The sequence below is a fragment of the Spermophilus citellus genome (assembly GCF_964194105.1).
Source record: "Spermophilus citellus genome assembly, chromosome: 13".
Taxonomy (NCBI): Eukaryota; Metazoa; Chordata; class Mammalia; order Rodentia; family Sciuridae; genus Spermophilus; species Spermophilus citellus.
Genome location: NC_138193.1, coordinates 81,895,518 through 81,923,182, shown reverse-complemented (window position 1 = coordinate 81,923,182; position 27,665 = coordinate 81,895,518). Strand labels below are relative to the sequence as shown.

Here is a 27,665-nt window from a genome sequence, read left to right as displayed (position 1 = left end):
GTTGAGGTCCCCCCCCCCCCAAGCAAGTTCCATTTAAGAATGGTCTTAGCAAGGTAATACAATTTATTAATTTTAATACATCTTGAATCTTTTAAAAAATTTAGGCAAAATTTACATAATATCAGGTTAACCCTTAACCACCGTATGGTGTCCAGCGTGCAGCAGCATTCAGTGCATTGACAGTGTTGTTTGACTATCACTTCCACCTTTTTTTGTGAGATCACTTATGTTTTGCATAATGAAATGGGAAATTACCATAAATTCACTTCTACTGCTTCTGGAGCTGTGATGGTTGTCCTGAAGTAAAGTCATAGGCTTGTTTGAATTATGAGCTGAAGTAACTGCCTTCTTCATGAAACATCATTTTTGAAACAACTACTGAAAGATAAACCAGGGTTGTTTAGTAGACTTTTTGAAAGTGAAAAACTTTTTATATAAAACTATAATTGTTAGTCATTTCACAATGTATATGTATTTAGTCTGCGCCCAGCACAGACCATATCAAGGTTCGGCTATGTGGGAAATCCTAAGGGAATTTAAATTAAAGACACAGACTCTAGTTACCTTTAAAACCAGCTCCAGGACAGCTCCTCGAACCCCCAGCCACAAGCTACCCAAGAAGTAGCGAGGTTTACTGAAGAGGTGTGTGTGTGAGAGAGAGAGAGAGATAGATAGATAGATAGATAGATAGATAGATAGGATAGATAGATAGATATATGTGTGTGCGGGGAGGGGGGGAGGGGGGAAGAACACGCCAGGGAAAGGACTTTTATTGGGGAACAAAAATTCTGGGGAAAATCTCATCCAATGAATGTTAAGGGGGGCAGTGTTCCAAGGTCAGATGAGAGGATTGGATCTTCGAGGGTTGTGGTCAGACACGCCTTCACATGGACAAGCCCTAGGACCCAATAAGGGTGGGGAAAGCTCTAACACAAAGAAAAGTGGCTGAGCGCCTCTCACCCAGCCAGGGAGGTAACTCAATCACGTGCAGGGATGGCTTCCCACATGTGTATATCAAAAGACTATATTATACACCATTAATATTACAATTTTTGCCTTATATGCCTCAATAAAAGTGAGGGGAACTCTAGTTGTCCATTAAGATAGAAGTTGGAAACTGAGTGTGGTGGAGCACGCTTATAATTCTAGCAGCTCAGGAAGCTGAGGCTGGAGAATCACAAGTTCAAAGCCAGCCTCAGCAACTCAGTGAGACTCTGTCTCTAAATAAAATATAAAAAGGGCTTGGGATGTGGCTCAGTGGTGAAGCACCCCTGGATTCAATCTCTGGTACCAAGAAAAAAAAAAAGAGAAATTGATTGAAGAGATTTGCAAAAACATGAAATACTACCTCTCACTGTTCATTAAATTTTTTTTTTTTTCAAAAATATATTAAGGGACTGGGGCTGTGCCTCACTAAGTTGCTGAGGCTGGTCATTCTACGTTGCTGAGGGCCTCACTAAATTACTGAAGCTGGTCTCAAATTTGCCATCCTCCTGCCTTAGCCTCTTGTGTTGCTGGGATTACAGACATGTTGCCACTGTCCCAGCTGCCAGAATTTATATGTTGCCATGGTTAGGGTAGTTTCTACCTATTTTGGATGAAAGCTTAGTGTACCCTGGAACCAAAAGCAATGGATGGTAGTTGGGGACATTGCTCAGCGGGAGAGCTCTTGTCTGATATGCACAAGGCTCTGGGTTTGGGCACAGGCAACCCTCCCCAACCAAAAGCAGTGAATGATGGAGCAGTCCTTTCATTTTCAGGATCACAGAAAACTGTTCAGAACCCCATCCTTTTAGAAATTGAAACTTTTATTTTTAAAAAGCATTCTATGTATATATGAGCAATGAGGCCTGTGTCTATAAGTAAATTATGATGCTGCTATGTTGCGTTTTTTTTTTTTTTTGGTGGGGGTGTACTAGGGATTGAACTCACTGAGCCACATCCCTAGCCCTGTTTTTATTTTATTTAGAGACAGGGTCTCACTGAGTTGCTTAGAGCCTCACTTTTGCTGAGGCTGACTTTGAACTTGGCAATTCTCCTGCTTCAGCCTCCTGAGCTGCTGGGATTATAGGTGTGCACCACCGCAGCCCGCTATGTTGTGGGTTTTAAGTAAAGTTTGGGGATAGCTCCTTATTGGATCTTGGATCATGAAGATCTTGCCTCCTCCTTTTTTTTTTTTTTGGCTCAATGCTGGGGATCAAAACAGCGTTTCATACCTCAAGCATGCTAAACAGGTGTTCTACCACTGAGCTCTGATCTCAGTCTTGCCTTATTCTTACTTATGATTGTTGTATATTGCTCATTAATTTAATCCCAACTAATGGATATTTGGTTCAGTTTAGTCTTTTGCTGCTAAAAATGATATTGCAAAGAATAAATTTTTGTATGGATGATTTGACATTTTTGATTGTGAGTATACCTGTCAAAGTAAAATTGCTAACAGTGTCCAAATACAGTGTTCTGTATTTGGTATATGTATTTTCATATAAGTAATAACATAGTACTCCCCTGTGGATTAGCATCTCTCTTCAGTTTATCCATTAATGTTTTAGAAGCTTATTTGAAATCTTTTAAAAAATATTTTTAGTTGTTGATGGACCTTTATTTTATTCATTTATTTATATGCGGTACTGAGAATTGAACCCAGTGCCTCACACATGCTAGGTAAACACTCTACATTGAGCCACAACCCCAGGTCCTGGAATCTTTTTTTTTAAAAGGCGCTAATGAAGGTAGTTTTCTTTTTTCACATTTTATTATGCCAATATTTTTATTTTAAGAAGTTAGATTTTGCCAGCCATGGTGGCACATGCCTGTAATCCCAGAAACTCAGGAGGCTGAGGCAGGAAGATTGCAAGTTCAAGGATAGCCTCAGCAACTTAGCGAGACCCTATCTTAAAATAAAAAGGGTGGGGATATAGATCAGTGGTGGAATTAAAGTCCCAGTAACAACAACAAAAAAGTTGAAAAGTTAAATTTTGTAATTTATTTTTTGTAATCTGTAAACAAAATTTGAATTAGCCAATCTGGTACCCATTGGTGACTATACATAGTGCTACTCAAGAAATGAATTCAGCATGAGGAAGTTATTTAGTATGCCTATTAGGATCTTAGGATTGTTAGTAGAAGGAAGACTGAAGGAAATATAGTAAGTAAAGAAAACTCATGTCACAGTTCAAAAAAAAAAAAAGAAAATTAAAGTCTACTAGTTTACTAGTTAAGCACACACACTTTTTTTTTTTTTTTTTTTTTTTTAAGCAGCAGTACCAAAGATCCAACCTAGGGCCTTGTGCATGCTAGGCAAGATCTCTACTGGCTGAGCTTTGTCCTCAGCTCTTAGCATGCTTTTTTTGAAGATTGTGTTTTTTTACATAATCTTTCGTTTGATATCTTAGTGGCTTGTGGATTGAAATGTTTCTTATTCGTATCACAGTGCAGAGGAGGACTGGGTTGCATGCAAAGAGTATCCAACATATTGTCATCAGTATTGGTGTTCCACGTGTTGTGGGACTAAGATTTTTCCGTTGTCAGAACAATGTCTTGGGCTGGGGATATAGCTCAGTAGAGTGCTTGTTTCTCATGCACAAGGACCTGGGGTTCAATCCCCAGCACCAAAAAAACAAAAAACAAACAAAACAAAGAACAGTGTCTTTGTTACTCTGTTCTGGAGATGAGAATCTATCTTCCTACTTCTATTGGTATCTCTGGAACATTCCACTTCTTCTTATAAGATGGTTCTTCTTCTTTTTTAATTTTTTGGTAGTTATAGATGGACAGAATGCCTTTATTTTATTTGTTGATTTTTTTTTTTTTTTTTTTTTTAATGCGGTGCTAAGGTTGGAACCCAGTGCCTCACATGAGCTAGGCAAGCGCTCTGCCACTTAGCTACAGCTCCAGCCCCAGGATAGTCTTATTGAAAGGGAAGGATAGCATCAAGAGAAAGTCTTTATCCTCTTGTTTCCTCTTTGACAGTTTCTTTCATATTTGTTATCAAGTCAGTATTTTCCGTGTTACGGACAGAATGGGCTTCCTAAAACACTGCTTGTTTTTTTTTTTTTTTTTTTTAGAAAGAGAATTTTTTTTTTAATATTTATTTTTTAGTTTTCGGCGGACACAACATCTTTGTTGGTATGTGGTGCTGAGGATCGAACACAGGCTGCACGCATGCCAGGCGAGCGCGCTACCGCTTGAGCCACATCCCCAGCCCTAAAACACTGCTTGTTATTCCTTTTTCTTCAGAAAACCACAGACCTGTTACATTAATTGAGACTTCTCTTTTTTGGCTTTTCATTCCTCTACTTTACCTATTTACAAGAGCCAGTTGCCTCATTTTCATTTCTATTCATTAACAAGTATGAAAACGGGGTGAGAAGGTATGACTGTCATCTAGTAGGGAAAGGCCAGGGATGCACAACCCTGGCTGTAGTGCTAGGATCCAAGAAGGCCTGATGTAGAGTCATCATTGTCAGCTGTCCTTGGTCCCTCGGTGTAGCATTCATACAGTTCTTTGTACTTTATCTAGTTAAGATCCCCCTTTCATTTTAAATTTAATTTTATTATCTTAAAAAAAATTAAATATATAATTGTCTAATAATATACAAGATGGTTCCCACTCTATAATCATTTCCCACTCTTCTGTATTTATCAATCTACTTGCTACTATTAATTTTTCAGTCTTAGAAATTTCACTTCTTGGGCTGGGGATGTGGCTCAAGCGGTAGCGTGCTCGCCTGGCATGCGTGCGGCCCGGGTTCGATCCTCAGCACCACATACAAACAAAGATGTTGTGTCCGCCGAGAACTAAAAAATGAATATTAAAAATTTTCTCTCTCTCTCTCTCTCTCTCTCTCTCTCTCCTCTCTCACTCTCTCTTTAAAAAAAAAAAAAGAAATTTCACTTCTTTTTCCTATTTCCTTTCCCTGTGTTTCCAGAATTTCCATGACTTTTTTTTAACTTAACCAATTTTTATGTTATGAACATGTAAATATTCTTACATATTCTTTCTTGTATAACCTTTTCTTTTCTTTGGAGTTATCATTGTTTTGCCTTTTCCTTTTGATTTTCCAACATGTAAAACTTTTTACTGCTTGCATATCTGAATGTGTATGTATTTCACCCTTGGCTCAGGATTTGTTTAGATATACAGTTCTGGTTTGGAAATCATTTTCCTCTGATATTTGACTTTTCCCCTTTAGTCCATTTTAAAGTGTTTCTGTTGTGATGTCTAATTTTCTGAAAGCATTTTTGATCTTTGAACTTTGTCATTTTTTTGTTTGGTTGTTCATTGTATTCAGGGGACTAAATGCTGGATGAAACTTGTCTGTTCTTTAAATGTCCAATCACAGTATGTAGTATTTTGAGATTTTTCTTTATATGAAAAATGTTCAGAATCCAGAGTTTCTGGCAAATTTAAAACTCAGAGAGCCAATGTAAAAATGGCTTTTTTTTTTAAAAAAAAATGAAGAAATAATGGCTTTTGTTGAACATGGAGAATTTAAAGTCTGTTTCTACATCTACAGGAGTTATTTTTTATTGTTTTTGTGGTACTGGGGATTGAATCCAGGGCCTTGCATATGCCAAGCATGTAAATTTCACTCTCAGTCAGAAATTGGTTTTTAAGTTAAGCCACGTAGGGATCACTGTGGTCATACTTATTAATTGTGTAGGTTCCTGGACCCATCTCCAAGAGAATGGGATTCAGTAAGTCTGGTATGGCACAAAGAAAAAGTAAAAAAATTGTTTTTTTGATACTGGAGCTAGAACCCACTGGACGATATCCCTAGTCCTTTTTATTATTTTTATTTTTGAGACAGGATCCCACTAAATTGCTGAGGGGGTTGCTTGCTATGTTGCTGAGGCTGGCCTTGGACTTGGCAATCCTCCGAAGGCTTCCAAGTCACTGGAATTAAGGAGTACACCACCATATCCAAACATGATTCAGTATTAAATGTTACTTAATGAAATTAATGTTAAAAATATTGCTTTGTCAGTATAGCAAAAAAAAAAAAAGTATTTCAGACTCTTTTCAGAAATTCTACTTATTGCCTCAGCATGCTGCATGTGTAAGCACATGGAAGTGCTCTGTTGATGTGCTGATGCACCAGAGTAATGTCTCTGTATGTGGTTCTGTCCCTTGTAAGGGAATGTCAGGTGTGTGTTGACTTGGAGTGTTATATGTGTTGAAGGAATAATGCTGATTTTTATGCATTCACTAATAATGTGTGAATAAAATATATTAGGTAAATAGAAATCCTTCTAACTCTTCCAGGAACCAAAAAAAAGATTCACTAGTATAACGTATAATATCGTATTATAGAGTTGGAGAATTCTTAGAAAATGTACCTTTTAATCAATATGTTAGTTTAATTTTGGTATTTTGCTTTGCTCTCAGTAGTTTTACTTTTTTTATATTTATTGTTTAGTTGTAGTTGGACACAATATCTTTATTTTATTTATTTATTTTTATGTGGTGCTGAGGATCAAACCTAGGGCCTCACACATGGTAGGTGAGCGCTTTATCGCTGAGCCATAATCCCTGCCCACTAGTTGTTTTACTTTGAATTGTACTTTTGTAATCCAAAAGCATCTGTTCTTCTTTCCTGCTTAATGTATATGTGGTGTATTGTGTGTGTGTGTGTGTGTGTGTGTGTGTGTGTGTGTGTTGTTGGGGATTGAAGCCAGGGCCTTGTGCATGTAAGGCAAGTACTCTACCAGCTAAGCTGTATCTCCAGCCCCGGTGTATTTATTTTTGCATGTTGGTTTTTGAGGCTGTTGTAACTTCTTCTTCTTCTTCTTCTTCTTCTTCTTCTTCTTCTTCTTCTTCTTCTTCTTCTTTTTTTTTTTAGAAAAAGTCAAATGATATTATGACTTTTTTTAGTGTTTTTTTGTTTTTTCTGTGTGTGTGTGTGTGTGTGTGTGTGTGTGTGTGTGTGTTTAATTTTGTGGTACTTAGGATCAAATTCAGGTTATTGCTTGTGAGGCAAGCTCTCTACCCTGAACTATATCGACAGTCTGATGTTATGACATTTGAAGATATTTTTTGCCAGCTCCCACCCAAAGATACTTTGTAAACCCTAATCATTGCTTCTAACATGAATAATTCGTCAGAATTTCCCAGCAGATCTGGAGATAGAGTAAAATTTTGAAGCTGGTGAGAATAATTTTTATAAATGGTTGTAATAATACTTCTGCCTAGATAATCTTAGTTTTTCTTGAAGTGTAGGCAAGCCTTTTTAAAATAGATTTTCATATCTGAAGTCAGGTCCAGGCCTCTGATCAAAGGTAAGTGCCAGAGCTGGGGTGTATCAGGCATAAGGCCTGCGCTCAGTTCTCAGCCCGCGTACACATACACACACACACCCCAAAAAGAAAGAAAAATAAATGCTTCCAGACCTCAGGGTTTGTGAATTTATGGATCTTTATGTTGTCTCTTATTCTATTGGAAGTTTCTTGTGTTTAAATTTTAACTAGTCTGTAGAGCAGTTTCCATAAAGGTAAATTAGTATATATCCTTATATGAAGGTATATTATTTTTTGACTCTTATATGGAGTGACTACTTAAGAAATCTGAATATTATTTTATTTTATTTTATTAATTTATTTTTTTAAAAGCATAGGAAAGGAACATTTTTTTTAAGAAAGAGAGAGAGAAAATTTTTTTTTAAAGAGAGAGTGAGAGAGGGAGAGAGAGAGAGAGAGAGAGAGAATATTTTTAATATTTATTTTTTAGTTATTGGCAGACACAACATCTTTGTTGGTATGTGGTGCTGAGGATTGAACCCGGGCCGCACGCATGCCAGGCGAGTGCGCTACCACTTGAGCCACATCCCCAGTCCCTTAATAAACTTACCTTGTAATATCTATTTATAGATTAAGAAACTCAGTCTGAGGTCTTTTTTTTTTTTTTTTTAAAGAGAGAGTGAGAGAGGAGAGAGAGAGAGAGAATTTTTAATATTTATTTTTTAGTTCTCGGCAGACACAACATCTTTGGTATGTGGTGCTGAGGATCGAACCCGGGCCGCACGCATGCCAGGCGAGCGCACTACCGCTTGAGCCACATCCCCAGCCCAGTCTGAGGTCTTTGTATCCACTTCCTTCCATTATTAATTAGGAAATAAAATGTTCCATGTTGTTAGTATTTATCACTCATACAGTTTCTGTCATGGCCTGATCTCTCTAAATACCTACAAAGTCAGCCCCTTTTTTATAGGTTACCCAGCACTAGCATTGAAAAGCAGGTATAAGTGGTCTAAATATATGCATTTAAATATACTCCTAACTGCCATCTAGTTTCTTTCTTTCTTTTTTTTTTTTTTAAGGTCAATTTTTCAAGGAGAACTTCAAAACTGCCATCTAGTTTTAATCCTACTCCTGCCTTTTAGTCTTCCTGGCTTTGCATGTGCCATCACTGTGAAGGTAACTGATGACAGACTGACACTTATTCATGTTTTTATCTTTCAACAGGGGAAAATGCAGTGTTGCTCTTCTGAATGAGACAGAATCAGTATTGTCGTATCTTGAGAAAGAGGTAATTCATAGTCATTCCTGTTCTGTGTGTTTTCCCTCTTTATTTCATATGAAGCCCATATCTTTGTTTTTATTTTCTTTTGTACCAAATCATTATTACACCATTACAGTGTTACAGTAAAGGTGTAATGACTAGAATGTGTTTGTGTAATTTCATTTTCCTGGTTAATTGAGGTGAGAGCAAAAACTCTGCCTTGTTTTTTTAGTCACCAGTGAAAAGGCTTTCACAAGTTAGATAAATACTTTTGGCTTAAATAAATAGATACTTTAGTGTACTTGTTTGGTATACTTATTTCCTATATTTTGGCTTTAACAAATGAATACTTCAGTATACTCTGTTACTTTTGTTTTTTTAAATAAATGGCTTTTCTTTTAGATTCTTTCCAGACGAGATTTTGCCATTGTTCGTTTGTTTCCTTTTCTGGAATCCTATTAAAGTTTGTCAATAAATAATATTTCTTTCTCTGAACCTCAACAAGAAACATTTAACAGGTTGAATTAGATAGAACATGTACTTCATTGGAAGGAGGAAGCTCTTATAAACAGAATGTTCTATTATATACATAAGATTATGGGAATATATTTTACTATTATTAATGTTTTAGTGTTTAATCTCTCCTTTTTAATACTCCCCACCCCATTCTCTGTTTCCTTCCTTCCTTCCTTCCCTCCTTCCTTCCTTCCTTCCTTCCTTCCATTGAACCCAGGGTACTATACCACTTAGCTATACCCCAACCCTTTTTATTTGAGATAAAGTCTAACTAGATTGCCCAAATTGGCTTCAAATTTATGATCTTCCTGCCTCAGTCTCTTAAAGAAGCACCACTGTTTCGCCCTTCCCCATTCTTTTTTTTTTTTTTTAATATATTTTTTATTGTCAATGGATCTTTGTTTTTTAATATGTAGTGCTAAGAATCGAACCCAGTGCCTTACAGGTAAGCATTCTACCACTGAGCTACAACCTCATCCCCCCTATTCTTTATTACATAACTGTATTTTAAAAAAGAATTAGAGACATATTTCCTTTTAAAAAGTATTTCTTCTATACTCAAAAGCATTGTTCCTATCCCAGAAGAAGAAAATATAACATAAAAATTTTAATACAAACAAGGATAGCTATTGTTCACTAGAAAATCTATTTTAAAAAACTAGAAAAGAAAAAAACATACACACAAGTAAACACACACAAAAAACTTTCAAAGTGGATAAAATGTAACAGCCTTTATAACTTATGCTTGTGAAATTTAAAAAAGATGGTAGATTTTTGTCATTAGTCTGTACAAAATGATGGATAATAATAATGCTCAGGGATTGTGGCTTAGTGGTAGAGCGCTCGCCTAACATGTGTGAGGCTCTGGGTTTGGTCCTTAGCACCACATAAAAATAAATAAAATAAAGATATGTGTCCAACTATATCTAAACAATAAATATTTAAAAAATAATGCTCAGAAATTAACATTAGTTCACAGAAGAAGAAATAAAATGGCAAGACATTCAGTATGTTTCAGTGTATTTTATTGGTGTATTTGGATAAGAGGAATTTTTTAATTGATTTTTTTCCCCCTTCTCATTTATTGTATTTGCTTAAGGACTTTAGTTGATGAAACTTAGAAAAGATCTTTATCATCTTACCTGATACCTGATTTGATTTTTGACCACTTGCTCCATTTCAATCTTTGGGCTAGGAAGAATTAATCTCTCTCTCTCTTTGCAGGAGGAAAAAAATTAGGAAAATAATACTGCTTGTATCATATACTTTTTGATTTGAAAAACAGTTTTTTTTGTGTGTGTGTGTGATTTAGATTTGTTCTCTTGTCTATTACAAGATCATCCTTGAAAGATCTGTTTTGGTTTTTTAGTCATTTAAAAACACTGAGGGGCTGGGATTGTAGCTCAGTGGTAGAGCGCTTACCTCGCAAGCATGAGGTACTGGGTTCAATCCTTAGCACCACATAAAAAAGTAAACAAAAATAAATATATTGTGTGCATTTACAACTAAAAAAATAAAATACTGAGCCTGGACAGCATCTTATGTCTGTAATCCTAGTTACTCAGGAGGCTGAGGCAGGAGGATTACAAATTCAAGGCCAGCCTGAACAACGTAGGATACCCTGTCTCCAAAAAAAAAAAAGAGGGTTTGGGGATGTAGCTCAGTGGTAGAGTGCTCTGGGTTCAATTCCCCAGTGCCACTAAATAAATAAGTAAATAGTGCTTAAAATATTAAGATTGACATATTCAAAGTTGTTAACTCAAAGAACAGCTTTGTAATCATTATCCTTTACTTTTAACTGTTCATGAAATTGGCTGATCTAAACGTTCTTAAAACTTTTTTTTATAATATAGTCTAAACATTTCAAATATTTTCCTATATCAGTACATACAAATCTAAGGATTTTAAACAACTGTTTGACTCTAAGTATATTCATTTCTTTTTGAGTGTGAGTGTGTGTGTGTTGTTGAGGATTGAACACATTGTAGGCAAGTACTCTACCTCTGGGCTTAATCCTTGCGCCTAAAATCCTTTTTTAAAAAAAAATATTTATTTTTAGTTGGACACAATACCTTTTATTTATTTATTTAATTTATTTATTTTCATGTGGTGCTGAGGCTGGAACCCAGGGCCTCACACATGCTAGGCAAGTGCTCTACTGCTGAGCCACAACCCCAGTCCCCTAAAATTCTTTTTTATTGGATCACCATGTTAATGAGTTTTACAGATTAAAAGGTATCTCTGGTTTTAAATCTCTTGGTGAGCCATTGGCAGTGTTTTCAGATACTGAGTAATATGCTTTATTGTTTTTGTCTAGAAAGCAAAACAAAGAACCCTGAGTACATAGTGATCCGGATATCCCCTCTTACTCTGTTAAGGAGGATGGTTTTTTATATATTCGTATAGATTTTTACTTCTTAGATAACATTTAAAATATGCACAAATATCACATATTAGTGTCACTTTTTAGCACTTATTTAATCTTTTCTCCTGACAGTGATCCATGGTTAAAATATCATGTGGAATTTCTCAGTGAATGGAATAACTTTATTTTTTCCCCTTTGTCCTTACTATAGTATGAAAGAGCCCTAAAAGGAGTCACTTCACGGTCTGGCAGTTATCTCTTATTTGCAGCTTGCTTGGCTGATCTTGGTAACATGCTGATGGTAGGGATAAGCCCTTCTAGCATAGAATGCAGAGAATTATACAATATATGATCTCTTGATCCTAATGGGAAGCAGAGGATAGGACTTTGCTGGTTTAGACTCCAGTGGCTCTACAGAATTTAGTACAGTACTGGTGGCCAGGTCATTTTCTCCATTAAGCCCCGTAACTCTAGGGCATTTGATCTTCTTAAGGGACCATTGGAGTGTTTTATGTGTTCTATTGGTGGGTGGTGTGTTTAGTTATGTTTGTATGCCTGTCTGTACACATACCTGTATTTCAGAATTTAAAAGAGAACTGCAGAATTATAATTAGTAAGTATTCAATTAAATTTCTAATGTAATATTCATAAACTACATGTAAATTCAACTCTTACACAGTGTAGTCAATGTGAGATGTGTGTGTCTTTTAATATTTTGAATAAAATGAAGTGTGGACACTTAAACAATTAGAGTGCCTGTGTCCATGAAGACAGCCTGCTACTTGGTGCAGACATTGGAGGTTAGAAGATACTTGATTTTAGGTGTCTGACCTTTGAGTTTTGGTTTAACTTTGCTAGCTTTCCAAAACTCTGCTTTAGAGCAGTTAATGTTTTTCTCTTTCAAACTATAACAAATAGGGCTGGGCTTGTGGCTCAGTGGTAGCACACTTGTCTGGCATGTGTGAGGCACTGGGTTCGATCCTCAGCGCCACATAAAAATAAATAGATAAAATAAAGGTATTAAAAAAACTAAAATAATAAAACCTTATAATCTAGTTAAAGCTATTTCTTTTGCTTTTTAAAATTCTGCACTATTATACATGATGACAATCACACTGACTCTCCTTAAAGACTTATGAATTTGTTCACATGAAGGAAATTTTATATATTCTCTGAAGTTTTATGCTTTTATTATTGCCACATTGATTTTATTGCTCTACAAACAGTAAAAGGAATTAAGTTTACCTAGGTATTTTCTGTCATTTTTTTCAGGATACCTTTTTCTACTCCTTGGTCTATGACCCCTCAGTGAAAACACTATTAGCTGACAAAGGTGAAATCAGAGTGGGTCCTAGATACCAAGCAGACATTCCAGAAATGCTCTTAGAAGGTACGTTTTCTTTTGGGTTTCAAGTCCTATGAAAACCTGTGTTTTGAAATTCAAGTATTCTCATCCTCATGTGCAAGAAGCAACTTTAAGAGTAGAGTTATGAGCCCTTCCAGCCCTAGAAGCATAACAAATAGCAGTGGGGAATGATTTCTCTCATCAGTTATTCATTTGTGACTTCAGAGATTTTGAGTTTTACGGCTATATCTATCTGTAAGTATAGCTTTAAGATCGTTAGTGGTTTTGAACTTGTGGTTTTAATGTGGTATGCTTATTCCTTGAGATTGTTGAATCCCTTTGAAGTCATTTAGCCCAGGCTAGATAGAGTCTAGCAAACAACTACATTTTGGTGTTTTTTTTTTTTTTTTTAAGCTGATCTGGGTACTTTATGTACCAGAAGAATTCAAAGCTTTGCATTTTTAAAAACAGATCATTCCTAGCAAGACTTAGTTTTCTTTCTCCTGTCACAACTGTACACTAAGATCTATTTTCTAAAATAAAGTAAAATATTTTTACTTTTAAAAAACGAAATGCCACAGGCATAGTGGCACATGCCTGCAATCCCAGCTACTTGGGAGCTGAGGGAGGAGGTTTTTAAGTTTGAGGCCAGCCTGGGCAATTTACCTAGACCCTGCCTTAAAATAAAAATTAAAGCTGGGAGTGGTGGCACATGCCTGTAATCGCAGTGACCCACAAGGCTTCAAAGTTCAAAGCTAGCCTCAGCAACTTAGCGATGCCCTAAGCAATTTAGTGAGAATCTTCTCTCAAAATAAAAACTGAAATGGGCTGGGGATGTGACTCAATGATAGAGAACCTTAGGTTCTACCCCCAGTATCACCACCCAAATACCTCCTGGCCAAAAAAAAAAAATCAAGACTGTGTAATGTAGACAATGAATGCCGCCTCTTCTCTTTCATTCTACATGCATACTGTAACTGTTCAGGGCATTTCTTTTGTTCATACCTGGGCTTGCAAGGTTCAGGAACACTTCTCATGCAGTGGCACACTGCTTATGTTATTTTGTAACCACTTCTTTCTCTACAGTATATGACTGGCATTTTTACATAAAAAGAGTGAATTCATTCTGTTTTGTGACATTATCATTCTTTTCTTTCCATGGATGTATAATTTCTCTTTTTTTAAACTTTATTCTAATTTGTTATATATGACAGCAGAATGCATTTCAATTCATATTACATATATAGCCATGTATACATATTTTTCATATCTCTGGTTGTACAATGTAGAGTCACACCATTCGTGTCTTCATACATGTACATGTACTCTTCATACATGTACTTAAAGTAATGATGTCCATCTCATTCCTGCCCCCACTCCCTCTCTCTTCCCCTCCCTCCACTTTGCCCTATCTGGAATTTATCCATTTCTCCCATGGTCCCCCCTCCATCCCCATTATGAATCAGCATCCTTTTATCAGAGAAAACATTCGGCCTTTGTTTTTTGATATTGGTTAACTTCACTTAGCTTTATATTCTCCAACTTCATACATTTACCTGCAAATGCCATGATATTATTGTCTTTCAATGCTGAGTAATATTCCATTGTGTATATATGCCATATTTTCTTTATCCATTTATCTACTGAAGGACATCTCAGTTGGCTCCACAGTTTACCTATTGTGAATTGTGTTACTATAAACATTGATGTGGTAGTGCCCCTGTAGTATGCTGTTTTTAAGTCCTTTGGTTGTAGACTTAGGAGAGGGATAGCTGGATCAAATGGTGGTTTCATTCCCTTTCCAAGAAATCTTCATACTGCTTTCCATATTGGCTGTACCAGTTTGCAGCCCCACCAGCAATATATGAGTGTCTTTTTCCCCAGATGGATATATAATTTCCTTTTCCAGTCTCCTAATGATAGATTTTTAGGTATTGCCATTTTTTTTGGCATTACAAAAGATGCTGACAGAAAATCTGCACATATATTATGTTTTTAAAGTCACAACTCCCTTGAAATGAAATGGTATATAAAATTTTTTGTTGTAATGCTGGGGTTTGAACCTAGGACCTTGCAAATGCTAGGCAAGTGCTCTTCTGCTGAGCTAATCCACTCACCCCTTTATTTACTTTTTAGATACTGAAAATCCTTTGCCCTGCATTTTTATGTATGAGGGACAGATTCTCCCACCAATACTGGTCATTAGGACTCTTGCCTGCCTTTGTTTTTACTTTTTCTTCTAGATAAATTCATATATCATTTTTTTTATTTGAGCATTTATTTTTAAAAATTATAATTATGGGCTAGGGTTGTGGCTCAGAGGTAGAGCGCTTGCTTATTAGCATGTGTGAGGCACTGGGTTTGATCCTCAGCACCACATAAAAAAGAAAAAAGGTATTGCGTCAATGTACAACTAAAAAATAAATGTTTAAAAAAATTATAATTATGCTTGCCATGGTTACTTTTAGCTCTTCTGTGAATTTCTTATGCATTTTTTTTTTGTTTGTTTCATTTTGTTTTTTTGTACTGGGGATTGAACTCAGGCACTTGACCACTGAGCCACATCCCCAGACTTATTTTGTATTTTATTTAGAGACAGGGTCTCACTGAGTTGGTTAGCACCTCACTTTTTTGCTAAGGCAGCTTCCTGAGCTGCTGAGATTACTAGCATGTGCTATTATGCCTGGCTCCTTATGCATTTTAAAATCTGGTTTCTTATTTTTTATTATTTGTTGATAAGAACTTTTTTAAAAAATATTTTTTAAGTTGTAGATGGACACAATACCTTTATTTTATTTGTTTATTTTTATGTGGTGCCAGGGATAGAACCCAGTGCCTCACGCATGATGGGCAAGCGCTCTATCACTGAGCCACAACCCCAGCCCTTGATAAGAACTTCTTGAATATTAAAGGTATTTATTCTTTGTCCATAAGATATTGTGTTCAACTACAACTAAAAAATAAATATTAAAATAAAAGAAGTGTAGAATTTATCAGTCTTTCCTTGAAGGTCTTGGCGATTTGCACAAAAAGCCCTCTACTTGGCTTCCATCTGGTTATTAAAATGAATATACTCTTCCATGGGTTCTTCTCTCTCTTTGCATGTTTTTACTTCTAGAAACCAAACTCAAAAGTTAAGTCAACAGATAACGCACAAGAGTTAGATCATAGGATACATGGGTTTCCTTGGTGGGTAAATGGGGTGGTTATGAAACATGTCAAGCCTCAGACTTCAAAATTCTTACAAATTCAAATACCTGGAGGGTAAGTCAGTAAAGCTGGGAGAGCAAAATGCCAAGTCTCTATTGACTGTTTTGGCAGTTTTTTTGAGTGGATTGTTTGTAGTGAGTGAGTTTATTACAGGTTGAGACATTGTTTATAACCTTTTTTGTTTCAGTGCTAGGGTTTGAACCTCTGGCCTAGTTCATATCAGGCAAGGGCTTTATTACTGAATTTATAGCCCCATCCCTTTTTAAGTTTTATTATAAGACAAGGTCCTTTTTAAGTTGCACAAGCTGGCCTTGAACTGGGTAATCTTATTATCTTAGCCTCCCAAGCAGCTGGAATTACAGGTGTGAGCCACCACATTCAGTTGCTTGTGACCTTCATGTCTGTGCAAATCACCTTGTCTCACAGAGAAATCAAACAAATCAGTTTTGGATGTTTAGAGTCCTTAGTGTTTGGTATTAGACTTACAACACTGTACTTAAGTAATTAGTAAACATTATTTCACTAAAAATTTTGGTTTTTAATTTTATAACTAGTGCTACAGTGAGTATCCTTTTATAATGTATACTGCATGCTCTATAGATATAACTGGAAAATGTGTTTCAAGATGTGAAATTGCTATATCATTGGGCACGTGTGTTTTAAATTTTGTAGAAGAAGCCAAACTGTCTTCCAAGTTGTCATTTGTATGAGGGTATTTTCTTATTTTAATTAACTTAGAATTTATATGCAGTAAACCGCACCCTTTTTAGTGTACAATTCTGTGAGTTTTTGACAAATGTATGTTCTTCTAGTAAAACAGTTCTGCAAGTCCATCTGTGTACTCATTGCACAGGTCCCCCCGCTTGGTTCTGCATTCCCAAGCAGCCTTCCATTATTCTTCCCTAAATGTGATCTCTCACTTCTGTAGATCAGGTCATTCACATAATCTTTTATACTGTTTTTATTATTCGACTTTTATAAGTGTGGTCTCTCAGAGATGTTTATTCTGTGGTTCTCCTTTGAGCATCGTGTGTAAGCCTAGACATATAGTAAAGTTACATATTTTTGCTTATTAGTGATATGAATAAGTGCTGAACCAAATACTGGTTGGAATGCTTCAAATAACAACGGGGAAAAAAGACCCAAAACCAAAAACAATAACAACAAAACAAAAACCAGATCATACAGTCTCGTAAGCTCTTATTTATTTGAAAAACCATTTGAATATAGTATTGGCCCCCGAAAAGAATAAAGGGTGGGATGTAATTTGGAAAATATATATACCTAGCTGGGAATTAAAAAAGAATCTTAGGAAACGATAAAGTACAATATTTATTCTTTCAGTTCTCAGAAAAAAACATGTGGTTCTTAGGTTTGTATTTTCCAGGTGAGAGCAATGATTCTTAACAGGTTTTAAGTTATGCCTGCTATCTAACAAAGGATCCTTCCTATTAGCAAAATGGGAATGAATATTTATTGATGGTATATCTTATAGTTCATGAACAAGTGTTAATTGATTTATGTGTGTCTATGTGTTAGTTGACTTTTGACACAATGTTTCTCCTAGTTTTTCTGTGGGTGAGTGGTTTTTTCAGAAATACTACACAATACAACCTTAAATAAGAAAAGTCTGATTGTTATGGACAGAGTGGGAAGCATACCCTCATTGAGCTTCTTGAGGTACCCTGGTGAGCCATGGGGCTCGGGTTTACCATTTGAGTACTGCACACCTGGTACAAAATCTCCAGGAAACTGTTCAGTAAAAGTACTTATGTTGGGCTGGGGCTGGGGCTCAACAGTAGTGCACTTGCCTGGCATGTGTGAGGCTCTGGGTTCAGTTCTCAGCACCACGTATAAATAAATAAATAAAATAAAGATCTATCAACAACTAAGAAAAAATTAAAAAAAAAATAAAGTACTTATGTTGAGTCTACTTCCATTTGTTTTTTTTTTTCTTTTTTCTTTTCTTTTTTTTTTTAGAGAGAGTGAGAGAGAGGGGGACAGAGAGAGAGAGAGAGAATTTTAATATTTACTTATTTTTTCTTAGTTCTCGGCAGACACAACATCTTTGTTGGTATGTGGTGCTGAGGATCGAACCCGGGCCGCACGCACGCCAGGCGAGCGCGCTACCGCTTGAGCCACATCCCCAGCCCGAGTCTACTTCCATTTGTAACCTAGCAAAACCAAGGGACTCCACTGTATTCTCTTTTTCCATTTTTCTACCTTAAAATTTATTTTATTGCAAATAACACAAAATGTCGGAAATGCAGTTATACTGAAAATAAAAGTATCCCTGAGGGTATCTCTTCTTAATTGCTGTCACTGAGTTTTATTCATTTAACATGTTCCTCCAGGCTGCTTCTTATATACATATGAAATTATATACTGTGTTCCATAGTGCGGTCGTTATGGGGCTTATTTATTTATCATTTACATGTTTTACGATATGGAAAGTTTTCTCTTTCTCTTTTTAAATTTTTTTAAATGTGATTCTAGGGGTTGAACCCAGGACTTGGTATGCAAGCATTCCACCACAGAATGGTTCCAACCTCTTCCCTCATTTCCTGGGAGTGGGATGTGGGTGTTTATGGATTTTTTTTTCCTTACTGCTGAAGTTTGTCTTTAATTTGTTGATTTTTTCCGTTCGGATTTTGTTAGAATTCTAATTTGGTTGGGATATATTGATTGTTTTTATAATATCGAGCATTATATGGGTCTGTTTCTGAGTTTGTGTTCTGATCCATTTGTCTCTCTGTGCTCTTGTGCCTCTCTGCTTAATTACAGAGAATTGGTAATATGTGGTAGGGCCTGAGAATAGTCCCAGTCCTAGCTCTTATCTTTCAGTGTTTTCTTACCTTTTGCTGCATTCTTATTTTTCCTAATGAACTTTTATCATCAGCTTGGCAAATACCTAAAAAGACCCCTCCTCCTATTAAGTTCTCTAGAGAGAATAGACATTTTGATGATGTTTAAGTGTCTTAACCAGAGATGACTTTTCCTTTTTTCAAGGCTACTTTTAAATATTATGGGAGTGAGGGTCCCCCCACCCCCATACAGTTTTAGTCATACGTTTTATTACATTTTAAAGTTTATAACTTGTTAGTTATTTATACATTCATCTTTAATAAAGAACATCACATTTGTAGATTTTATAGAAAAATACATCCCATGCCTCCCACCTTTTTCTTTGTAGTTCCTGGGAATTGAATGCAGGGCCACCACTTCTTATTTTTTATTTTGAAACAAGTGTCTTGCTAGGTTGCTTAGGTTACCCTTTTGTGATCCTCCTGCCTCACCCTCCTCAACTGCTGGGATTAGAGGAATGCTCCACTGTACCTGACCCAATTTTTTATAAAATCATAAATGAAGAAGTTATTTTGGATTCTTATTGCAACCTCAGGCATTAAGCTTATCCAGAATTTTTCTGTTCACTTGTAATCAGGTGACCAACTAAATACAATGTTTAAAGAACCCCTCCTCCCTTTTCTTCCTAATGAATATATTTTAGAGGGGGAGGGAGTAGGGACACCAATAGATATGCGAACAATTAAACCACACTTGAAAAGCACAGACATTGCCATCACTGAAACAAATATGTATAGCCAGGATCTGATTGCAGAGAAGTTAAATAGTAGAAAATATAATATTCATAAGTAGATAGTTAGGATTTAGCTTTAATACATGCATACTAACCTTTTGATACTCTTGTGGGCACATTTTTGTTGGTTTAGTTTTTTTTTTTTTTTTAAACTGTGCTGAGGATTGAACCCAGGGCCTCACCTACGCTAGGCAAGAGCTCTTCCACTGAGCTACACCCCCAACCTCCCGAGTGGGTACATTTTGACCAGTGGCCAGATTCTCATTTGCATTGGCATGAAATGTAGAACTAGAATTAATATCCTGGGTAGGTGGCAGGAGCAGTACCATGCCAGAATATGTTTCAGGCTTGCTTTCTTGGAGAACATATCTTGATGGATTCTAAAAGATTGTTGCATCATTTTCTTGCTAGTGAATAAAAGTGTTTTTGTGGCTTTGGAATTTTAAAATTCACTTATGGCTACCTACCACCTAACAAACTCTGGAGGTCTAGAATGATAAGAATGTAATTTGCAAATGAAGGAAAAGTTTGGTTTTTTTTTTCAGATTTTAAATCTTACATTAAGTTTAAATAAGCCACTTACACATTTTCCATAGAAAAAGATGTCATGTGGGAAATTTGGAATTTTTATTTAAAAGTGTTGGAATATTAGAATTTTAAGAAAAAATTTATTTTACATGTTAATTAAAATTTTTTAAAATATTATAATAACATTAAATGATTAAACTAGAATTTATTCTGGGTTAACAAATTTGGGTAAAACTTGGCTGATGTGTTTTAATTGGATAAACTTGGGAAATGATTCAACCCCTGTAACTTCCTCTTTATGGAGTGTATCAAAGCACTGTGGCTGGTGAGTAAAGGAAATAATTCTCATGGAGTGTTTAGCACAGGGCTCAAACACTCTGTAGCTGTTACTGGTACTTCTTTCCTGTCCAACTCTGTCTATTGCTGTTACTTAAACACTTGTCAGTGATTGGGAATTTCAGGCGCTATCTCTCTTTGAGAGTTATAGAATTAATTAGTGCATCTTTTACTACAATAATGCATGTTTCTAAAACTAGAATGAGCTCATCTGTAGTCAGAAAATAGGAAAATGGCAGTAGACAAAGTAGAAATTATATTACTACATGGGAGGCTTTCTCCAGTCAGGGAAAAATATTCATTCTCACAGTTGAGAATTTATGGAGGAAAAAAAAGAAGAAAAGGTATTTGGTTTTGGTGCCTTACAGCTACTTGGGAGATGGGGCAGGAGAATTACAAGGGTTTTTTGTTGTTGTTATTGTTGTTGGACACAATACCTTTATTTATTTATTTTATGGACACAAGATCTTTATTTTATTTATTCATTTTTATGTTGTGCTGATTGAACCCAGTGCCTCACATGTGCTAGGCAAGCACTGTACCACTGAGCCAAAATTCCAGCCTGAGGAGAATCACACAAGTTTAAGGCAAGCCTCAGCAATTTTGTGAGAGCCTGCCTCAAAAATAAAGTTAAAAAAAAGTGTTGGGGATGTATGTACCTCAGCGGTAGATCGCTTGCCAACCATGTGTAAGGTTCTGGATTCCATCCCCAGTACCACAGAAGATAAAAAGGAAGAGATTCTATAGAAGTGTCTTCCTCTAGTGCAAGCACCAGACAATTTAGTGGCCTCAAAATCTGTGGCATTTTCTACTATGTTAAAACCATATTGGGATGCTTTGAGTTATAGATGAAGAAGCTATGAAAACATTTCTCTAGTGTTTGAAAAGGAGGGGTTGACCCTGCATCTTGGATTCTGTTTTTAATTTCACTGACCCTGTACATATGGGCCTACATATACTCAATGGAGAAAGCTTGAGTTCATGGTTTTTATTTCAAGACACGTTATCGCCAAGTTGCTGATGCTGGCCTTGAACTTGTGATCTTCCTGCCTCAGCATCCTGAGTTGCTGGGATTGCAGGTGTGTGCCACCATGCCCAATGTATTTCTGCACTTTTAATCAACACTTTTTTTGGAAGGGGCCAGTGGGACTTGAACCCAGGGCCTGGGCAAGCTTTCAACCACAGAGCTTCACTACTAGCCCAACTCGTTTTGATTACTGTTGCTGTATTTTATAACACTATTCAGTTTGGTTAATCCTTTTTTCCCTTCTTATTTTAATAAAAAAAGTATTTGATTTGTAGAAATCATTAAAATGATTTTATATACTCCTGAAACTAAATTTTTATACATTTAATCTAGTGAGATACTTTTGTAAAATGATAGTGTATATTTTTATTTTCATAGCAAATGTCATTTTTGAAACATTTTCTTTGTTTGAAATGTCACCAAGTTTTTTATGTTTGTTTTTTTGATGTCTTTCTAGTAACTCACTATTCATTATTTCATATCTTTATACTTTGGCTTGAACTTTCAGAACAATATTTAACAAAAATGGTAATAAATGGCATCCTTATCTTATGTATTTTGAATTAAATATAACATAAGAGCATAGTGCTGAGTTAACTGGTACAAAGAAAATGAGTTGTAGTTTGAACAAAGAACGTTTCCTGTTGTTGAGGAAAGGGCCTCTTGAATGAAAATGTGATGCAGCCTTAGTTCTTCTGAGTATGTGAACACCATTAGGTGCTCTTAAGGGAAGCACTCTGTCTCTTCTAGAAATTTTAAAATATAGTTGGAGGTATAACACAAACATTTAAAATCATCTCTCTATCTGCATTTCTTCAAAATTATATGAAGCAAAAATAGGAAGTTACATACAGTGATGTAGTTAATTGTCAGGTACATTTGTAGGAGTTCAGTGTTTGGCCTGAATTATCATAATTGCAGGAGGGAAGTGGGACTATTACAGTGGCTAAGAATGCACATGACCAAAGCATGAAATTCATCACTGTTATAGACCATTTGGATATTGCTGCTAGGTTATATGAAATTTAGTAATACAAATTATAGGTTCATTCAAGAGCTTTTCCCAATGAAAAGATAGTCAAACTGTTATATGAATATAGTTATTTGGTGAATCAAAAATGAGGCTTTCATTTTATCCACATTGTTTGATATAGAGCATTTCTTTATTTAGTTTTTTGCTTTTTTTTTTTTTTAGTTGTAGATGGACACAACATCTTTATTTTATTTTTATGTAGTGCGGAGGATTGAACTCTGTGCTTCCCACATAAGAGGGGAGCACTCTATCACTGAGCCACAACCCCAGCCCTTGTTGCTGTTTTTTGTTCTCTGGCATTGTGTATATGTTTGGTGTTAATCTGAGTGCATCCAGGAGCGTATTTTTATTGCTTGCAATTCATTTTAGAATTCTTATAATAAATTCTGATATAAACTGTATAGATTCATGGATGTAGTTGAAATTTATCAATTTAACTAACTCAAATTTCAGTAGTAAATATCAGTCTTATCCTTACATTTTGCAGAGTATAACAGAAGGGGCTGAATACTGAATAGTACCACTTCAGCTCATTCCTGTATTTCATTTTTTCCATAATAATTCTTACTTTGTTTTTTTAAGATACAGGGAAGTTTATTGGTCTCCATTCTCAAGTTTCATATTTTGCAGTTTTTTGTTTTTAACTGGTCTTTAAAAGTGAACCTGTATTGTAGATTAAAAGAAGGGTGGGAAGAGAAATAGGCAAAAGAAAAAAAGGGAAAATGTTGGTTTTTGTAAACAAAAGCTGTGAAAAATGAAAACTTCAAATTTTTTTTTAGATCTCTGTGGCTAAGCACTTGCTCTGCTCTGCTCTGCTCCTACTTTGTGCTGGGAGTGGCACATCCTGACAGTCGAGACTGCAGGTTGAGTGGCATCTTGTCTGTCCTCTCCTGTTCCATTGATACCCACTTGCTCCTGTGCTAGGAGTGGGTCATCAGGGACTCTTCGGTTTCATGGTATGATGTCACTGAGTATAAGGCATGCTGCCTGATTACACATGGCAGTGATCAAAATTAAAACAAAGCCAAACTCAGTAGAATTCATAGTCATAAAGAAAAATTCCAGTTGACTCTTGTGGTTTTACTTCTCCTCCTCCTCCTCCTCCTCCTCCTCTTCCTCCTCCTCCCCCCGCCCCCTCTGACTGAATATTGAACTCAGGGACACTTTATCCCTGAGCTACATCTGCAGTACTTTTTATTTTGAGACAGGGTCTTGCTAAGTTGCTGGGGCTGGCCTTGAACTTGCTCCCCTCCCTGCCTCAGCCTCAGCCTCCCAAGTCACTAGGATTACAGGCATGCACCATCACCTTTGGCCTATTTCCTTTTACCATCTTTTGTTCTGCATCAAGTCCTGCCCAATGGTTGTATCTCCCTGTAAGATGTTAAAGCATCTTGTACTATAGTGAGTCCTTGGCCTTCACCTCCTATTTGTGTTCCTTCTTTCTGCCAATGCCAGCACTATCCATACAGCCCATAAGACTTGAAATCTAACCTCTACCTCCATGTGTCACTGGCATCCTGAATCTTCTCTTTGCTCTCTCTTGCTATTCTAGCACCATGTTTCAGCTCCTCATTAACTGCAGGTGGAACTCAAAGGAATTGGATAACACCTTTCTGACCTCATCAGTTACCTGTGCAGAGTAAATCATGTACCATTGCTAACTAGGACAGTTGAAGTTTGGTTCTGGTTTTGTCCTTCCCTTACTCAAAAAACAAAGGCTTAGCCAGGTGCAGTGGTACATGCCTGTAATTCCAGTGACTAGGAAGGCTGAGACAGGAGCATCTTAAATTTGAGACCAGCTTGGGAAATAAGAAATCCTCTCTGGAAATAAAGTAAAATGTGTTAGGGATATAGCTCAGTGGTAGAGCACTTGCCTAGCATGTGTGAGCCTCTGGGTTCAATCACCAGTCTCCCTTCACCCCCAGCCCCTGCCATGTACCTGCATAGGCAATAGCTTCCCATTACCTCCAAATAAAATCTGTTCAGAAAATCTGTGTAGAATCTCCAGTAATGTGTTCATAACCCCCCTTCTCTTGACTATCTTTTCTCATTCCCCTTAATGTTCTCCAGGCAAAAAAAGCTGTTTTTCTATCACATTTTAATACCCCATGACTTTGTTCCCGTTCTCATAGTTTTTTAAAGTCCTCTTCCTCTGCCAGGGTTTCATAACCTTTCAGTTCTTAGCAGAAATGCCGCTCCCTTCATGACATTGTTTCCTAGCTAGTCTGACATGATTTCTCTAGTCTTTGGATTCTTTCAGCCATATTAATATGTCTCTTATGACATCTATTTCTTTTATTTGTATCAAAGGCATTTATGCACATGTTTTATCATAGTTGAAGTATCTTATGGCAGGGATGATTTCTCTTTCATCTTTATATTCCTTAGCATGGGACTCAGTGCCTCACACCTACAGGTGCTCAGGAAATGCATGCTACTGCTGATACCAGATGGTTGGTTTGGTTTTATTATCCTCATTGTTCACTTTATCAGGTTTTGTTCATCTGCTGTCTGAAAGAATGTATTAAAGCTGTGAACATTTACCTTACATTGGAGCATTTCTAGTGCTGTTGTGAGCGTAGTTACCAGCCATGTGTGTCAGTGTGCTTTGTGAGTAACCCAGACTCTTTCCTTTGTTCTTGGGCAGGAGAATCAGATGAGAGAGAACAGTCAAAATTGGAAATGAAAGTTTGGGATCCAAATAGCCCACTTACAGACCGACAGATTGACCAGTTCTTAGTTGTAGCTCGGTAAGTATGACATCTTTGAGTAAAGAAACTTATTTTTATTTTTATTTTATTTTATTTTTTTAAAGAGAGAGGAGAGAGAGAGAGAATTTTTTTAATATTTAATTTTTCACTTTTCGGTGGACACAACATCTTTATTTTATTTTATGTGGTGCTGAGGATTGAACCCAGCGCCCCGCACATGCCAGGCAAGCATGTTACCACTTTAGCCACATCCCCAGCCCCAAGAAATTTCATTTTATAAAATAAGTTACAGATATGTATATTTTTTTCTATGTGATTAGTTGTATTAATCTTTTTCTAGTTATGTAAGGAAGCTTTATGTGTGTCACTGCCTCCTGAGTAATATGATTTACTATCATTTATTTCAGTTTAAAAATAGATTTATTAATTTTCATTGCTTAAGAGAACAGAAACATATAAAGAAGAAATTCATCACCTGAAATCCCATACCTTTAATGAAAGCAATGATTTCTTTTGCTCTGAACATGGCTTTACTCTAGAATGGATTGTTCCGGTTCCGTTAAAATGTGCAACATGTACTCTGCATCCATGCATGAGTAAGGTGTGCTGCTAAGCACAGGGCTTTGCTTTGAGAGCTTTCAGTCTTGCCAACTTTCTTCTTACACTTCCTCTTTTCTTGAAAAAATGAATGGAACAGAATTTCATTTTTATTTTTTCAGTTATAGAAGTAAATGATGCTTATGGGGAAAATTGCCACAAAGCAAAAAGTAAATGAGATATTCAAAGCATCATAATGGTGGCTAAATTGGAGAAAAAAAACCCAAAAAACTAAAAGTACATCAGCAAGCAATAGATGAATGAATTGAGGTATACTCATAGAATGGAATACTATTTTACAACAATTAAAATGAGTGAATTAGAGCTCTACATAGTAGCTAAGAGATAAATCTCAAAAGTAATGTCTAATGAAGGTACATGCAGTATGATCATTTATTAATACATGCATACAGTGTGGTCATTTATTAAAAGTTGTAGAATGTGCAAAACAGTGCTTTAGTTCATTAATGGGATGTATATTATACATAGATGGGCATAAATATACATATTTGGTTTGGGAGTATATTGAGAGTGCTCTAATCAAGCTTATAATATTTATTTCCTTAAAACATGAATCAGACAGTGCAAAATATTAGAATTAGTTAGACAGTGGGGTTAAAGGTCTTCATTATTCTATTCTCTTGATTTTCTCTGTGTGTGTTTTCATAATACAAAGGAGAAAATAGGCTTAGCACATCCTTAGCCAGAGTTGTTCTTAGAGATATTGGTTGTAGAAGGGCACACTGTACTACTGGCTGGCATTCAGAGTCCACTGCCCACAAGCCTGGCCACTGAATGATTGGATTAAAACACTTGTATATTGTTGGGGAGGAGCCAGTGTGTGGAGTAGAGAAAACTAAAGTTCAAAGAATAGAAATGATATCAACAGTGGAACCCCTGATCTAGAGGCTCCAGAAAGTTATCTAAATTGTTTAGGAGACATTGCAGGTGACAAATTTGACTTGCATTATTGTCCCCCAACCCCTTTTCCTGATCACCAAAGGCTACATGTTTTTTTCCCTTGAATCAGAATGAGGGTTGCTAAGGAGTTTACAAAATTTCTTTAATATTTGTTTTATAATACCTAATGTTGGTGATTGATAAAGTAGAGGTGGGGTAAGGAAATCAAAAGAATGCTCCATAGCAAGGAAAATAAATTCATATAGCTCCACCTGTCAATGTGGACAATTATACAAACAGCATTTTAAGCAAAAGAAGCCAGACATTTACATAAAGTAACAAGTATCCGTACTGGGTGATCCTGTGTGAGCAAAGCTACATACCCAGACATTTTTATTTGACAAGTTGCTTAGGCTGGTCTTGAACTTGTGATCTTCCTACTTCAGGCTCCCATCACCTTCTATTTCTTGACCTGGATACTGGTGAACTGCATATGTTTGCTTTGTGATAACTAAATAGTTGTATATTGTGGTAGTTTTTCACATATGTTCTAGTTTAATTGTTTTTTTTTAAGGCCTCCTCAGTTACCATGTTTAAACTACAAGCAATAAGTAATGAATATCCTCTTCTTTAAAAAAAATTTTTTTGGTTATATATGGACACGATATTTTATTTATTTTTTATGTGGTGCTGAGGATCAAACCCAGTGCCTCACACATGCAAGGCAAGCGCTCTACTGCTGTGCTACAACCCCAGCCCCGAATATCCTGTTCTTTTTGTCCTGCACCTTTTTTGAGATTAAGGTTCCTCACCTTATAGGAAGGCCTTCTCGTCAGTGAATACCAGTGTGGTGGAAATTCGTTGTTCTTAATGGGATTCAGTAGAAATCTATTATATATACAAGAAATACTTTAGTTAATTATAGTTAAAGGAAAAAAAATGTTACTGGGATTTCACAATTTGGGCAAAAAAAGTGGTCAGAACTCTGCAGGTAATTAC

At 36.2% G+C, this 27,665-nt stretch overlaps 1 protein-coding gene across 8 annotated transcripts in view; it reads left to right on the top strand.

The window, feature by feature from the left end:
* The window catches only part of MTA3 (metastasis associated 1 family member 3), a gene marked incomplete at its 3' end in the record, with an annotated part of 145,274 nt that overhangs the window by 49,496 nt on the left and 68,113 nt on the right, over nucleotides 1-27,665 (top strand). For all 8 annotated transcript variants that reach the window (XR_014018547.1, XM_081264654.1, XM_081264658.1 and 5 more), the window contains exons 5-7: nucleotides 8,464-8,527; nucleotides 12,654-12,771; nucleotides 25,106-25,208. Coding sequence is in view for 7 of the 8 variants with exons in the window: in XM_081264654.1 (XP_081120780.1) it covers nucleotides 8,464-8,527; nucleotides 12,654-12,771; nucleotides 25,106-25,208 (285 nt within the window). The remainder of the gene's footprint in view (nucleotides 1-8,463; nucleotides 8,528-12,653; nucleotides 12,772-25,105; nucleotides 25,209-27,665) is intronic.